The sequence below is a fragment of the Sparus aurata genome, chromosome 2 (genome assembly GCF_900880675.1).
Source record: "Sparus aurata chromosome 2, fSpaAur1.1, whole genome shotgun sequence".
NCBI classification, from domain to species: Eukaryota; Metazoa; Chordata; class Actinopteri; order Spariformes; family Sparidae; genus Sparus; species Sparus aurata.
Window position 1 is genome coordinate 20094700 of NC_044188.1, and position 16577 is coordinate 20111276.

Here is a 16577-nt window from a genome sequence, read left to right on the forward strand (position 1 = left end):
AGCGGTTAAAAACTCTCCTCCTCATTAGCTTCTGTGGAGAGAAGGAGAGAGTGAGCAAATAAAGATATAGGGGAAAACAAAAGTGATTTGTTACCAGGAACTACCTTCAGACTTTATGTAGCCTTGACCAACACACATTCACACGCTCTCTTGTTTCCTTTTTAGTATGCTTTTTTGCCTCCTCCCATTTTTAGGTTAGTTGGTCATTTCCTCCTCCCTTCTTTTTTTTTTCATCTCCTCCGATGTGTGGGTGTGTGTGTCTTTAAGCTTTTTGTATCATCATGGCAGAGGACTCCCTTTGAACATGTCGAGACAGGTAATATTGATCCTAAACATATCTTTACATGTCTTTTCTCAGCCTGTACTCGTCTTCAGCATGTGCTTTCTTCTTCTCATCCCCCTCCTCATTCTGTTCTGTGGTAGGGTTTCAAACAAGGAAGACTTTTCTTTCTTTCTGCTCATGTTTTCTGCTGTGCTATATGCGTAGCTTTGTTACGCTTATTACCAGTTAATAGAAAACAGGTTTGACCGTGTTAAATGAGTTTGTTTTACCTTGACAGGAGGAATGTTCTTGGATGAGACCAGATATCATACTCTGTCCTTAGACTTTAGGTGTTTAGGAAACTGATATTGGTATTTGTGTATGGTCTGAATGTCCGTGACAAAACCACTCAGATGGTATTTTCCAAAGGTGTCCCTGGTGTGTTTAGTTGTCATGGATATCAGGTGTGCTCTCTTATCTTTAATGTTAGCACTCCCCATCATCAGTGACATGTAGAGCATTATTCAGAACAGAAATGTAAAATTCTGTACATTGGCTTTGTGTAACAGCATAGATTAGCTTTCTGCTATATATTTGCTAAGCCTACTTCAGACCAAAACAGGCTGGAAACACCATAACAAAGGGGTCATTTAGCTATTGGCAGATGTTCTCAGTGTAGAACAAGTGTAACATTTTCCCAGAAAAGGTCATATACACATAATGTGGGAGGAAAAAGTACCGTTAATATTTTTTAAGCCTACTGTCATCCGTTAGCTAGCGGAGAGCAGGTTAAATATAGCATCTAGCTAGCCCCCCTCTCAGCAGTCCTCCTCTGAGAAAAAAAGGAGGAACTGTGTCAACAGGTCAGTTTCCCGTCATTGTGAGTCTCTGTATCATTTTCTGGAGGATTTATAACGGAGCTAATGAATAGGAGATATAGTTAAGTATGGTTAGCTAGGCCACTTTCTAAATGTATTTTGTTTTTGCAGGAACAAGTGCATAACAAAGCAGTATAATTTGTCCTCAGGGGTCCATTAATGTGGTATATATTGATTATTGATTAAATGTAGGTGTTCTTCCTCTTGACAATACAGACACAACCTTAAAGTGCCACTTAAAATGAAACTAGCAGAGCACATTGTTTCCAACAGCTAACAAAGCTTACTTCAACAACTTTAAATTGAGTATGTTGTCTCTGAAGTACAAAAAATTTGTTTTGGATGTAGAAATGTAGAAATCTGTTCTCAAGTGGTTTCCTGTAATGTGTGACTCAAATCTCTTATGTGCTTGCAAGTGTAAAAGGAGATTTTTGTGACTGTAATGAAGGAAATTCACTAAAGATGGAAATTAAAGAGGAACTTTCACAATACTGGATAGACTGAAACAAGGCCTATGTGCTCACTCTTGACTTTCCTGTCAGCAGGACAATAGTGAATGACTGTTTATAACATCGTGTGAATGACTTTATTTCCCTATGATTGAGTTTATATGTCTAGACTAACTAAATGATTCATAAAGTGGTAACAATATGAAAAGTAAGCAAGAAAATCAGAAAAATGTTTTGTGCTTTGAAGGAATACATTTAATGTGTCTTTATGCATAGCCAAAAAATCGCAATGCAGGCAATTTTTGCCAAATATGTGCGTATATGTGACGAGCAAATACTCATCAGTCCATGTGAAACAAATCATCCTTAAGGTGTTGTAATATTTTATGTGTGTAATTTCGTTTTAGCATCAGGCCTAATGACCCTGTGTGTATTTGTTTGAGTCTAAAATACAAAAAAATGTTATTATTTCAGCTAATATTACAATCAGGCTATACATGTAATGTAAACAAGCAGCAGAGATGTTGTTTACAGGCAAGATGCTGTGCAAGATACACACGGAATTCCCTGCATGGATATACTCTCTGGCTCAGGAAAAGCTATACAAAGTAGCTAAGGAGAGTTACATGTGTAATACTTGGCCTGCTACTTTCATATGGCTCTTCCTTATTCTGCATATGCTATTCCAACATTGGCCTCCACCTTCCTTGTGTTAGCAGGTGAGTGTGTGACGCTGCACTGTGACAGCAGACCCTCGTGTACAGCCAGCTGAAGTGTGTGAGAGACGCAGCCCATGCTTGGTACCTCAGTATCATCCACTGCTTTTTACATATTCCTTACGTTGTCATGTAAAATGACGTGGACCCGTTGCTTGTCTATATCACATGCGTTCAGCATCTCCTCGGTTGCCTGTTGTACATGCTGAGATGGTAGGGCATACCGGAGATTCAAAAACTCCAGGTGATGAAGAAAACCCTGATCCTTTACCACGGAGATGAGCTGGTTATCCAGAGCGATTCATTTAATTACCTTCTCTGTAATATTTTTTGCCATGTCGCTGTCTCGAGGATATTTGTCTTAACTTTTGAAAGTACGTTGGACTACTGTCACTTTTTAATTTAAGTTATTTCCACTCTGCAGATATTTTATCCACAGGTTTACCAGAGTAACATTACGCACGCGTCTGCATTCTGCCAAAAGGTGTGCTCTGACGTAAAAAAATAAAATAAAATCGGGCTTGGGTCCACGTTCAAAATTCAACCATTAGTGTCAATGCAGCAAAGTGATGTCAGACGGTCTGACTCTCTACCACCACATAATGGTGATAAACAATAATAACAATAAATATAAATATATATCCGATCCCTGATTGGGATGTAACGTCCGATTCCGATCGAGTCTGAAACCACATGATCGGCCCCGATTTCTGATCAAGTGATCGGTTCAGGACATCCCTACTAAAAATGTCATGATAAATGGTATTATCACAGTATTCAACAGACCTTCCTGAAATACTTTTCTCAGTGCTAAAACAATGTAAAATTGCAGTGGATTTAATCAAACCTTGCAGCTTTTACAACACCGTAAACCCGACCTTCATAAAATAAAATTCATGAACTCAATGGTTTTTGATCCGACCTACCTATCTATAAAACCTTCTAGGACCTTCTTTCTTCTAATTGTGTAGTGCTGGGTGTCAGTAGTTAAAGCGCAGATCATCAGGACTTGCCTTATGGCGAGAGTTGACGCTGTCCCGGGAGGAAGAATGTACAAACAGTGTCTGAGATCCTGTGTGTCAGCCATGCGAAATTCACACTCTCTCACTGAACATTACCACTCAGCATCTGCAAACTAGCTTCAGTTAATCCACGAGGTAATGGTGCCTAGTAAAAAGGTGCTCCCTTGCGGTGAATCAAAATACACCGGCAAATAAAGTGTTCAGTGTTGCCCTCTGAATCCAGCCATAATTATGTTAATGTACAGTACAATGCAACATGTTGGCGATATTGTTATGATTGGAATCCTCCACAGCGGTATATTGTACAACTGATGTACCGGCTCATCTCTGGAGCAAACACACTGTAGATGTGTGTGTTTGCAGGTGATCTAGGTATGCTTTGTTTACATGGAGATCTTGCAGGGTGAGGCAGGTTCAGACTTGCTGCTACAAGCAGAAGCAGAAAGGGAAAACAGAGGGGAGGAGAGCAGAGGGTCACCCTTTTGCCACAGCTCTGGGAACAATTCTTGTATGACCGAAGAAGACTCAGCAGAGACTACAACTCTAAAGTCAATAATGTGGACTGAATCAGGTTACCAGAGTTGTCTCCATACCAATCTTAAAGGCCTCTGTGTAACTTTTTCGCTTGCAACCCGACTTTTTTTCCTTTTGGATTAGTGGCCTGGAGTAAATGCTGTTGTCTTTGAAGTTTTTATGATGGAATGAGAAACGACAAGTCTGGAGGGGAGACAGGAGGAGGGAGAAGGCCTTTCTTCCCATCAAAGGATGTATAGAATCAGTCGTCTGTTTGGGATTTTCACAAGATCTCAGATTACTGGAGTGTCCGAGGACTCATCTCCTGCCCTTCAAACCTCTGCTAAGCTCTCCTGCACCCCTTTATCCCACAGCCCCACCAAGACAGTTGCTGATGAGACGCAGAAAGAGCAAACTCCACAGGTCCCACCTCGCATCAGGACGCCCCAAACTCTAGAAAACACACAGCAGTCGACTCAACCTGACACTTATCCCACTGTGCCTACGAGGATTGTGTCCCAACCTCTCTGTGACTCCCGTAAGTACTAAAATCAGCATATGATACTACACATAGAATGCAGCATATAATTTATTTTATTTTTTGCCGTGGGAATTATATCAAACCTGCATTTCTGTTTATACTGTAGTAATAGGCTACAACTTCACATCCTGTCAATTTTTGCTTAACTGTTTGAATGACGAAAACGTATGTGACTGCTGCTGAATAGCACTTGTGCATTTACTCCCTTGTGGTAGAAGAGCATGAATGAGGATAAAACTTGTAGTTTTTATTATACAGATTTGATCACATTCAGTCTTTCTTAGGAAACAAATGTGTCCATGATTCCTGTCAAAGCTTTCTTAATGTTCTCTTTATCTTTAACAAATTACAATACGTTTGAAACCTTCTCTTAACAGTTATCGCTAGTTTGATTAGCCTACTTCCATTCAGGGTTTATTTTAAGCTTAGCTCCACTTGAGGCATAACCAATGACATGGTCTGCCAACCTGATCAAAACTCAGTGTTATCTCACAAGTTCCTCCTCTGCAGTTGTTCTTTACTGCCGTGAACCAACAGTACTGTCAGTTCCATGTCAATTGGATGTGACATTGGGGTCTAAAAGTCTGAGACCACTAATGAGGATACTTCTATTTTGCCTTTGTTTTGAATGTTATAATACCTTTTTCTGAATGAAAAGTGAAGTCATTGGAAAATGTGCATGTGCACTCTTTCCAGATTTATGTGACAATATTTCAGATTGTCTTTCTTTTGGACCCTACTGCATATTGTTGTTCCAGGTTTTGACATAACAATCAGTGAGAAAGAACCCAGTTCCACAGAGCCATGCCTTGTGAAAGATTTATTCTGATTCCCAGAAGCAGCCATATGAACACGGTCTCCTCTTGAGTTGAAGGAGCCTGGAACACAGTTTGGAAAGGAGCACATTGTATGCCTTACATCAGAGGTTGCAAAAGTCAAAATGTAATAAACATAATAAATCATGAGTAAAATAATAATTTCTCATGTAAAATCATAACCACAATATCTTCTTGCTTTAGGTTACTTTTACTTGAGAACCAGGCTTTGTAATTTAAACAGTGAATAGATCATTTTGACACAACTCATTGTGAAAGAAGTATTTTCACTCAAGTCACAAATGTCATGTTTGAAAATTAAAGAAATGAAACAGACCATGCCTGCAAGAACAAAGTAGTGTAATACAGCTAAAAGAGAACCATTAAAATGTTGATTGTCTTGCACAAATCAACACTACAGCTTTGTTTTATATCCCTCTCTTCTTCATGTCCCTGATCTCTGTTTGAAGGTGCATTCAGTAAACTAGGTAAAAGATAGTTTGATCAAGTTGGCTCTGAGTTGGCATTATGGAACAGGTGTTACAGGTTTGAAGCTTAGTTGAGCCTCAAGTAGAGTCTGTATAGTTCAGCTAAAGTAGAGTCTCTGTATAGTTCAGCTAAAGTAGAATCTCTGTATAGTTCAGCTAAAGTAGAATCTCTGTATAGTTCAGCTAAAGTAGTATCACCAGGACTGTTGGTTAAAAATTAATTTTCACTTGTGCTGCTGATGGAGTGTTGTCCATGCTGTCGCAGACCAATACATTCGTCAGCTGTTTGCAAGCTTGCAAAGACTTTGGGCTGCAGTGCTTAGTAGTAACAGCCTCTGTAAACTTTCTGTCTGTTCTCATCTAAAAAATTAGTAAAAAAAAAAGCAGTTTCAGATTGATATTATCTACCTTACCTGACGGGCAGGAGGGAATATGAGTCAAATATTTATTTTCTTGTGTTGCTCAAGCTGAAAAACTAGTTTAGGGAGCTAGAGAGTCCTACCACTGACAAACTGATATCTTGTGCTTGCACAACAACACTTTCAGCTGTCTTTGCCAGGCTATTCTATTTCTGTTGGCACATAGATCAGCATAACTGACGCTAATAACTTGAGTAACTGGAGTAATCAGTTATGTTATTTACTTTTGATTGTGTACAATATCCCTGTTCTTGCTCTCGTCTGACATGTATCATACTGCATTTCCAAGAATGGCTTTTAGTAACCCTCAGAGAAAGACTGAAAATGTGTTGAGTTTGAATCTGGTTCTATGTGTCTTGAGTTGAGTGTTCAACATTAATTGTGTGGATTAACTTTCTCTGTTCATGGCCTTCCAGATGTGTTCTTGTGGTTTTGATTACTGGTGGTTTCACAGCTGAAAATGGAAGAATCACATTCCAAAATGCATACTTTGTGTATTACCAGTACGGGATGCGCAGGGTTATCCATTATCCACATACAAAAGGCAATATGTCTTGTACAGTATTGCTGTGTTGCAGAATAGTTAATAGAGGCTTGTCCAAAGTTATAGTGTCAGTACAATGTGAAGCTTGTCGGTCCTTGTTGATTAATTCTGGAAAACCAGAATTTTCATTTAATAAATAGTTCAATATATTACCTCTTGTGTTGATAGGACAACTATGAAAGTGTTTTAAAGTTCCTCTGCAAACCAGGCTTACAGCTGCACGATTCCATTCCTGCTAATCCTCTCCTTCCTCCCTCAGGGTTGGTTTCAGTCGATGATGATTCTGATCACTACGAGGATCCAGACTTGTTATACCCAGGTGTTCATCGTTTGAACACACCAGACGGGGTAAGAGTTTCCTCTTTTTACACCCATCCTTCTCTTCTTCCCCTTCTCTGTGTGACTGACCTCTCTCTCCTTCTCTAGGATATGACCCTGCAAGTGCCCGCACAGCGAAAGGGACGCTACAGTTCTTTGTGCAGTGATGATGAGATGCTGGATGATGATGAGTGAGTCATGCATCAACACACAAACCATGAACACAAGCCCAGACACTCATGCTGTAAAATAGAAGGAAGCAAACAAGCAACCACAGAGACAGATTTGACTTTTGAAGTCAGTACATTGCTGACATTGGTAATCCACATATAGCCTCAGTGTGAGGTTGAATGTTTCCCCAGCAGGCCTTTGTGTGCTCATTGAGTATACAAGTATGTATTTGCAGATAGACACATTATCTTATATCTATGCATTCCAGAAACAGAAAAGGCAAATCTAAACAAATGTGTTTGTTGTGAGTTAGAACCATCCCTCTGTCTCTGAAATTAACTTTTTTGAACATCTTTTTCATCCTCAAATGATTACATCTTTATGCACAAAAGAAGGTTAGTTCCCTTTCAACATTTACATCTATGTATATACAGTTCAGAGCCTTAAAGCGCTCACAGATTTTGCCTTGGCTAACAAAGTGTGAATGCACTCAGCAAATTCCGCCTCCAGCCTTGCTTGCTCATCAGAAATGGCGCAGACCTCAGCAAAAATTATTAACCAGTGTATCTTTTTTATTTTGAACTATCTGTTATTTTTTTTACCATTTACCTTGCTTGGTTAAAACCTGCTTTCATGTAACTATAAATACAATGAATATGCAGTGCACAAGCAAGTATACCTGTATATTTACTTTCTAGCACAATTTATTACAGGAAACAATTGGGTCATGCATCTCTCTCTCAGCTTTGTTGTAGTTTTAAGTTCACAAAACCAGAAACATAACTTCACATATGACCTCAGAAATGCCCCAATAATCAGTGCATTTATGTCTGTTCTATACATCTGGTCCGTGTTGATTAGGAATTTCTTTGATAACAAAAAGGTTGACTCATTGTTCATCTTGCTTCTTGCCAATCATTAATTAAACAAAACCACTGTTATTATATGTAACAACAACATTATATGTGAAAATGGACTAAAAAGTTGAAATCATGAATTATACTATGAAAGTCTCAAGGGGATTTCCATTTCTTTTTTTGTGAGCTGCTGTTGATTGGGCCTGGTGTTTAGGGGACTTTGTTAAAGTTTTGGTCATTTTAAGTAATCAGTTTTAACTCATTGTAGATCATAAATAGTTTGTGCAAGCTCAGCTGTTGAGCTAAAAAAATCTTACAATTTCTATAAAACTGTAATCTAGTCAACAACTTCCTTCTTGTTTTATGTGAAGTGTCATCACAGTCACCAGTCAGATGAAAACTCTGTCAACCAGAAACAATGGTTTGTGTGGTGACACAGAACTGATGCTTGTTGGTTTTCTGTCCGACTAAGTTTAATAAAGGTAATTGCAACATTTTGAATGACTGAGAAAAAGTTATTCATTCAGAAAAAGAAGACAAGCTCATTATACAAACATTAATTTCAGGTTTCTTTCTGTTCATATTGTTTACTCTAAAGGTCTACACAATGGCAAGATGGGGGCATCAGCAACCAGCAAGGCAGTGTTTATCTTCCAAGCTCTGGCAAACTGTCTATACCCACTAAAGAAGACAGCTCTCCGCTCACTGCTGTCATCAAGATGGGCTGGCTGGACAAGAATCCACCTCAGGGGTATTAATGACAACACAAGTTGAATATTAGGCCTACCGTTAATAATTCAAATGGAACATTTCTAAAACATTTTTTGCTGAAACATCACTACCCAGTTTAATAATGCAAAACCTTGATCCCTCTTGTATTACTGTAAATGGAAAACATGCTTCACACTTTGCCTTCTATACATGTGTTTTTTCTCCCTCACAGTGCCCTTTATTATCAGAGACGATGGGTGAAGCTGGATGTTGACTACCTGAGATACTTTGACAATGACAAGGTAACAACAACATGTAACTCTAACACGTCATCACTTTAGTCTGTCTTACTGGTATTCTACATCTTTTATAAGTGTTATTTTTTTACCTGTGTGTGGGTAGCCAATGAGATGCACTGATTAAGACTGACTCAAAAAAAACCACATGAATGCACTACCTGTATGTAAGATATGACTCTGTAACAGCATAGTGGTTGGCCTGTGTGTGTGGTGTGTTATAGGATGTGTATTCTAAGGGGATCATTTCAACTGCCTTCATCACTAACGTGACCAGTGTTGGAGAGCTGAAGTTTGAGGTCGTCACAAACAACAGAACATTTATCTTCAGAGCTGAAAGTGAAGGTCCGTCCAATAAGTCTGGTCATCTTTGTCTCTAAAAAAAAAAAAAAAAAGCATCTTACTGTTTACAATATGTCATGGGCATATGTGTAACAAATACTCATGTGCGTTGGTCCATGTGTTTGTACATCAATCCAGTTGAGAGAAACGACTGGGTGACTGTACTGCAGGACTGCACCAGGGGGCGCCGTCCACGCAGCACCATTAGCCCTTCCTCACCTTTGACCCCGGAGTATCAGGGTAATCTGGAGCTCAGAGGGTTACGTTCAAAACTTTATACTGTTGTCGCCTCAGATAAAGTCTACCTTTACAAAAACATAGAGGTAAGGACCCTGTGTGTGTGACTATAGAGATGAGATGTAACAAGCACATATTTGAATTGAATCTATATTAGATTGTTGCGTATTTTGTGGTCTTTATTTTGTTACATATTATATAGATGAAGCCTGAGTTATAAATAATGAAAATGCACCAAAAAACTTTTCTATTTAGCTTTTTCTTTACAGAGAACATCTCAATTTTACAGTGCTAAAAAAACATTGTCAAACTAAAGATATATTATCAATGTGAAGTTAAATTTATAGATTAACTTGTGAGGATCCTTTCAGTCTTCTTCACATAAAAAAGAAACCGTAAAGTAAAACATTTCAAATGATATTTAAACACAAATGTATCATATATCATAATATCTCAACCACAACAAAACCTTTTTCTTCCAGGACTATCGTATAGGAGTGGGCATCACGTCCATTGAGATGAATGTTGGAAATGTTAAGGAGACAGATCGTCGTTGCTTTGATCTCACCACACCTTACAGGATATTCAGGTAGTTGACTGATCTGATTTTCATCTCAGCAATGGATTAATGTTTTCCCACAAGGGTTTAAGTGAAAATCATTATCATCGTTATCATTCCTCATTGTAAGTCAAAGTCAGGCTGAGTTGGTTGTGGTGCTGGGATACTTGGTGGAAATCAGATCATGTTGTTTTACTGAGAACTCCCCTGTCCAACTATCTTAACAGACCTCAGCTGGACATCTTAGAGATTGTGAAAAGCCCTTTGTATGAGTGTCATTTGTATGTGTGAAAAAGAGTGGGGGAAATGTGCGTACACAAGTGTATGTGTTGGCGTGGTGTGTGTGGTCTTTTGGCTGACAGTGCAGAGCCTGCAGTGCAAGAGCTCAGCTTGACAGGATGGAGAAATCTAAAAGGGTTTGTGTATTTGTGTAAGAGTTGGGACTGTGTGTCAGTGTGTGTCTCAGTGTAAGTTTGCATTTTCAGAAATGTGTGTGTTTGCATGTGTGTGTGTTTGCGTATTTTAAGGTCAAAGTGACCAACATGTTGTTGCACAGATGAGAAGAGGAAGCATTCAGACATGCGAGTCTGCGTCAAGCCACAAACCTGTCTGTGTGTGTGTTTGTGTGTATAGTTTCCAGTCTTGGCTCAAATATATTTAGTATGATGAGAGCAAAGTAAGAGTCAGTGCTCAGTGGGCTCGTGAGCATAAGGAAACAAACAGACATAGCAAACACAGGCTTTCTCATATTTGTCATTTGGTAGTTGGTGTCGACACCGTCATGTCGGCAGTAACACTTGGCCGTGCTTTTGTCTCCATACGCAGTTTTATTGCAGAGTCGGAGCAGCTGCGAGAGCAGTGGGTGGACGCCATGCGGGATGCGATAGGTGAGGCCCTGTCGAATCGTGAGGTGGCAGAGCGGATTTGGGTGGAGCCTAGCAACAGCCTCTGTGCCGACTGCGGGGCTGTCAAGCCGGAATGGGCTGCCATCAACTTGTGTGTGGTGGTCTGCAAACGATGTGCAGGTTTGTGTCCGTGTTTGTGGGGCTAGTACTGTTGTCCATGGGAAAATTTCTGTTAACCAAGTATAGTATATGTTATCTAGAGTGGCTGCAGCCAGCCTGATGAGAATTTAACAGCACTGTTATATGGTCAGGATGTAATTTGTCCTGTGTGTGTGTTTCAGGAGAGCACAGAGGACTGGGACCTAGCATCTCAAAGGTTCGTAGTCTGAAGATGGACAGGAAAGTCTGGACAGAGGAGCTTATACAGGTATTTCTTTTTTTTTTTTTTTTTGCTTATTTTTTATTTAGTGTTTTGTCAACAACAGTGCAGCATATGCATTTTCTTCCTGCTCAATTCAGGTTTAAGCAACATTTATAAACATTAATACAGGTATTTCTAACACAGAAGTGAATGATAGTGTTGTAATGGGCTGCTTGTTTTAAAAAAATAGAAAGTGTAGACCATATTACATTCATATTAAATGAAAACTGTACAAATAATGGAAATAATAAACGAAATAATTAAAATAATTGCACTAAATGTATACACACATACCTAATAAACAGCACAGTTTATAAGTTTTGTTGAATCTCACCATCCTTAATGTGGAAATACTTCTCCTGTATCCTACCTGTGGTGCAGGTGTTCCTGTTGCTAGGGAACGAGCGAGTAAACAGTTTCTGGGCGGCTAATGTCCCACCAAGTGAAGCCTTGACACCGTCTAGCTGCAGCGAAGAGAGACGGCGCTTCATCACCAACAAATACCGCCAGGGCAAATACAGGAAGTACCACCCTCTGTACGGAAACCAGAGAGAGCTCAACAATGTAAGCTGAAATCACTGATTTTATTGTGTTCTTTTATCAGTGTTACCCTCATGTTCGGATTTGAATCTACACTTTATTTATTTTTGGTCAGAGTTAAAGTTGGTCCACACAGCTTTGGTAAGAAAGGCTTTGAACATAGGGAGGGTGTAGTGGCAGTTGAGATGCTTGGTTTAGCAATCAACTATGACTTAACCACACTTCATCTTTTTAGAGCATCAGAGGCTTAGTTGTGACTGGATTTTGCATGTGTCCAGTCATATACTGTACACACCCCGTACATTGCACATCTGCATTTTTTACTACTCAGACCATGACTAAGATCCCAAGAATAAAGAATCGACTATATTCTGTATGTTTTAGTCCTCTCTGGGTTTGTTCTTGGACTGACCTGTTTGACATAACAAACAACAAAACAGACTTTTCAAATTAAACCATTTAAAGAGAACAGAAAACAATAGTCCCTTGATATTAATGCACTTTCAAGAGCACAATATCTCATTAACAAGAGCATGTAATCTTATTTTAGGCAAATGTGAAAGCATTCAACACACTCTATTAAATTATGTTACTTGTCGCATTTCTCAGATCAGTAACTTTTAAAATAGTCAGTCTCGTCTTGTCGGCAGTAGATATTTTTCTCCCTTCCTAATGAATTGATTCAAACAAGCTATATCTGTCACTAGAAACTAGATTAGGGAATTCAAGGAACTGATCTGAACTCTGCAGTTGGAGTGGAACGCACGTCCCTACATTACAAAAGCTGGTCGAATCCCTGATTAAGTCCAGTGTGTAAAGAACAGACTGCAATACGCTCTGACGTCCAGAGTTTAACTAAATGAAACACACAGAATGACATTAATGCAGGTTTCAAATGAGTAATTCCTGGCTCGCCCCTGGCTAGCCCCTGAGTCACTAGTGTTTGCAAAACATTTAAGCACATACAAGAGTGTAAGAACATAAGCAGTGGTCTCTGTAGGATTGATATTATACAGAGTTCCAAAGGGTCACTTTAAATCCTTGAAAGTTTCTGAATTTGAGGGTGGAAAAAAATTTATTAATTTCTTAAATGTGCTTGAATTTAGATATTTCATGCAAGAAAAAAATATTCAGGTTCTTATTAGACATAATTAGCCATGTTCCACTGTCTGCATGTGTCTACTGCAGGTTTCTGCCATCACTGTACCACAACACAGTTGAGAAGTGTTTGCAAAACTCATTACATTTGATGTTTAAGAAGGGGTGGGAGCTGTGATTACATTGAGGTCCAGGAATTACCGCACAGCCCTCTCAGAATGGACAAGCTGGCTGTCTGTCCTTTTCTGTAGGAGCTTGGATATAAAGTATAACTGACTGTGCCCTCTCATGAAAAAGCTGGTCAGGAAAAAATCAGAAGTAGGACATTTGGGAATGTCTGTAGTGAGGGCTTTTATATTGTCCCATCGCTGTGCTCCACTGTGTGCGGTAAATGCCTTGGAGTTTCCGACCCAGCCTGGTCACTCATTAGCTGCTTAACCCACTTAACCGCAAACAATGTGGACTGCTCACAGACGCACTGAGTGTGTGAGTGAGTCACATTTAGCACCTGACTGCCACTTCTGTTTTTCCTCCCTCAAGCGTTAAACCTTGTCTGTGTGTGACTGTTTATGTGTGTAAGTGTTGTGAATCACTGCGTTTGGGATGTGCAGAAGGAGATAAAGGAAGTTTTCTTATTGTTATACACACACACACTGCTTGTTTGATTTAAAGCTGTTTTTGTCCAGCTGCTGATCCTCCCCTTTTCATTTAGTCCTCCTCCGTGATGACTATCTCTTTTTCCCGCAACTATTTTCTGTCTCAGACTGTCTCTTGAGAAAACATTATCTCTCTCTCCATCTCACTGAATGCAAAAGTTACCCTCATTTCAAACAGATACTTACTCTGATGACTACTGATCTACCTGCTCTTCTCTGCTGGATCAAATACTTGAAATTCTTCAGCTCTGTGTTGCTCTTTCCACTTGGGTGTGTCTTAAGAAATAAAAGCTTTTGCAATGTGTTTGTTTTAACCATGTGGTTTTAAGTGTGTGTATGTGTGTGTGTGTGTGTGTGTGCGTGCGTGTGTATGTGCATGCGTGTGTATGTGCATGCATGTGTGAGAGAGATAGAAGTTAGCAAGCCGTCACATTCAGATTTCTTTATCTCGTCCTGGAGTTTACCACCTCTTCTCTGTTTCCTTTCTTCTTTGTTTTTCCTTTTTTTTCCTGACTGTGACATCATTACTCACTGCTTAAGCTGGAATGTGCTTTAACTCCACCTCCCCCTCTTGACTCCACCTCTCCTCCTCATTGTTTGGTTGGGACTGCTGAGGAAAGTTGATCTCCTCTCTCCTGGCTCTTTTCTTTATTTGTAAGTAGCAAGTATTCATTTAACTTTCTCCCACACTAAAACACCACAAAGTACATGTTTTTTGTTGCATTTGCAACTTTGTGTGTGTACTGCGACTGTATGTCGACTCCCATTCTGACAGAGGAGTGATTGAAAGGAACTGAAAACTTACAGGTGAGGTTGTGTGGACTGGTGAGCTGTTGGAGAGGGTAGTGAAAGTGTGTTGAATTTGTTGTATGTGTGTGATCTTGTATCTGTAAGAAATGTTAGTGTTCACATGTTTTACATTGAAGATAGGTTAGTGTAGGAAAGAATGGACTTTGGATCTGTGACAGTATGTGATCTCAGTGCAGTTGAATGTGTTTGTGGGGCACAGTTTTATCTGGAGACTGTAAGGACTGCTGTACTGTAGCTCTATGTTAGTGAGCACATTAGAGTTATTGTGTGTATGTATTTCACTGGAGTGGGCTGAAATACATTAACATGTTTATTAGTGTGTAGGCATGTTTGTGTGCCTTTTTGCATTTTTGGTGTGTATTGCTCCCTCTGTCTGTGTGTGTGTCCATGTGTTCACTGTGTAGTCAAAGTGAGAAGATCGAGGCTCACCTCGGTCAATGGACATCATTGTCCCTCTCACTTTGCTTCCCCTCTCTCTTTGCCTCTTGCCCTCTTTCTTCGCTCTTTTACACTAGGTTCTCAACTTTAGATGTTATCAACAGTCTTACATTCATTAATTTTGTTGCAAGAACATAGTGTTCATGTTTTTATCACAACACAAATATTAAAATGTGTTTGAGCATCCAAATTACCCAGGGGAACTCGTTCTTGTTTGGTTTTCTGTGTGAATACTCCATTGTTTCTTATAATGTAACACTGTTATTTGAATCTTTTTTTAAAGCCTTTTGATAGATCTATCAGAAATGCTTCGTTGTTTGGTTGTTTCCTTGATGCATTTGCAAGAAGAAGCCTAAGAGCACAGGGTGGAGCATGACAAGACAGAGAAATGTAGACAGAAAGAGAAGTGTTGACCGTTTGAGAGTATGTGTGCCAAGGTTTGAAAAGGATTATTATTTGTCCAGGCTCATATTATCATGCATCTTTGCTGAATTTGTTTGAACAAAACTGTTGTTTACAGTGTTGTTTATGATCCCTAATTAAATTACACTTAGATTACAATTAGATCCCATTTTTGTTTAAGTCACGAGCAGATGAGTTCACATCTTCCCACCTGGACCACCACAACTGATCCAAGTCTTGTTGAGCTTGTGTTTGTTGTGCCTATGTTGACATTTATAATGGTACTTATTATAGCAAACTGACGTAGCTGAGAGGCAATAGTAAAAACCTCTTTATGGGCTTGTTTTTGTGCTTTTATAGTTTTGGAAAGTGACTTCCACAGAAGAAAAGCTCCATCTCCCTCACACTTTCTTTCTGCTGGAGCTCACTCTTTTTTTCCCTTCTCCAGCTCTCATCTTCTCCTTCACGCTGGAGGATTTAAAGTCATAAATCCTTGTTGATTGTACAGGAAGATGTGATCTGGTTTCTTGTTTATTTTCTAAGTGCTTTTCGTTCCCTCCCTCATTGTCTGCCTTTTTCTGTGTGTCTGCCTTTCTGTTTTTCCTCCGTGTCATATTTATTCTTCTCTTCTCCTCCCCTTCCACATCCGTCTGGATTTTCACCTCCATCTTCCTGGTGAGGTAATGATGGAACATATGTGGATAACTGCTCTACCTCATCTGGATTTAATGTATGGACGTGCGTACACACACGTATATAAAAATGTGGGTGTATCTTTGCTTGGATGTCCAGTTTACACTGAAATTGACAAAGCAGAGTCAGCTGCGTATGTTGTTATCCGTACTTTAGGGGCTCTGAGTGTATTGTGTTGAGTTGTAGCCAAGTACAATCAACCTCTGATTAATGTGCCCTTCGCTTTCATCTTCCTTTCACAATATTTTTCTTTCCTCTCTGCCTCTCATCTCTCCCCTTTCCTCCATTTCTGTCCCATATAACTGCAGAAGCCAGATGGAGGCCTGTGATTTCAGACACACCCAGATACAATCTCTTTTTCTCTCTCTGCCTCTCTTTCTCTCTCTGGGGAAATTGGGAAAGATTCTTGAATTCCCTTCTCTCTCCCTTTTTCTCTCTTGCTCTCTGTGTGTATGTGTGTCTATATGCGTTCTTACATTACTCTCTGTTTCATAGGCAGCAGATGTTGGAGGGCGTGAGGTCCTCAAACACTCAAA

The 16577-nt window shown here is 39.6% G+C and overlaps 1 protein-coding gene across 1 annotated transcript in view; it reads left to right on the forward strand.

Annotated features, from left to right (window-relative positions):
• Positions 1 to 16577, forward strand: part of arap1 (ArfGAP with RhoGAP domain, ankyrin repeat and PH domain 1) — a 52583-nt gene that overhangs the window by 13059 nt on the left and 22947 nt on the right. Inside the window, exons 3-13 of the mRNA XM_030393939.1 lie at positions 4215 to 4378; positions 6907 to 6995; positions 7074 to 7156; positions 8592 to 8744; positions 8937 to 9006; positions 9225 to 9345; positions 9481 to 9665; positions 10062 to 10168; positions 10964 to 11163; positions 11325 to 11410; positions 11786 to 11968. Coding sequence (XP_030249799.1) covers positions 4215 to 4378; positions 6907 to 6995; positions 7074 to 7156; positions 8592 to 8744; positions 8937 to 9006; positions 9225 to 9345; positions 9481 to 9665; positions 10062 to 10168; positions 10964 to 11163; positions 11325 to 11410; positions 11786 to 11968 — 1441 coding nt within the window. The remainder of the gene's footprint in view (positions 1 to 4214; positions 4379 to 6906; positions 6996 to 7073; positions 7157 to 8591; positions 8745 to 8936; positions 9007 to 9224; positions 9346 to 9480; positions 9666 to 10061; positions 10169 to 10963; positions 11164 to 11324; positions 11411 to 11785; positions 11969 to 16577) is intronic.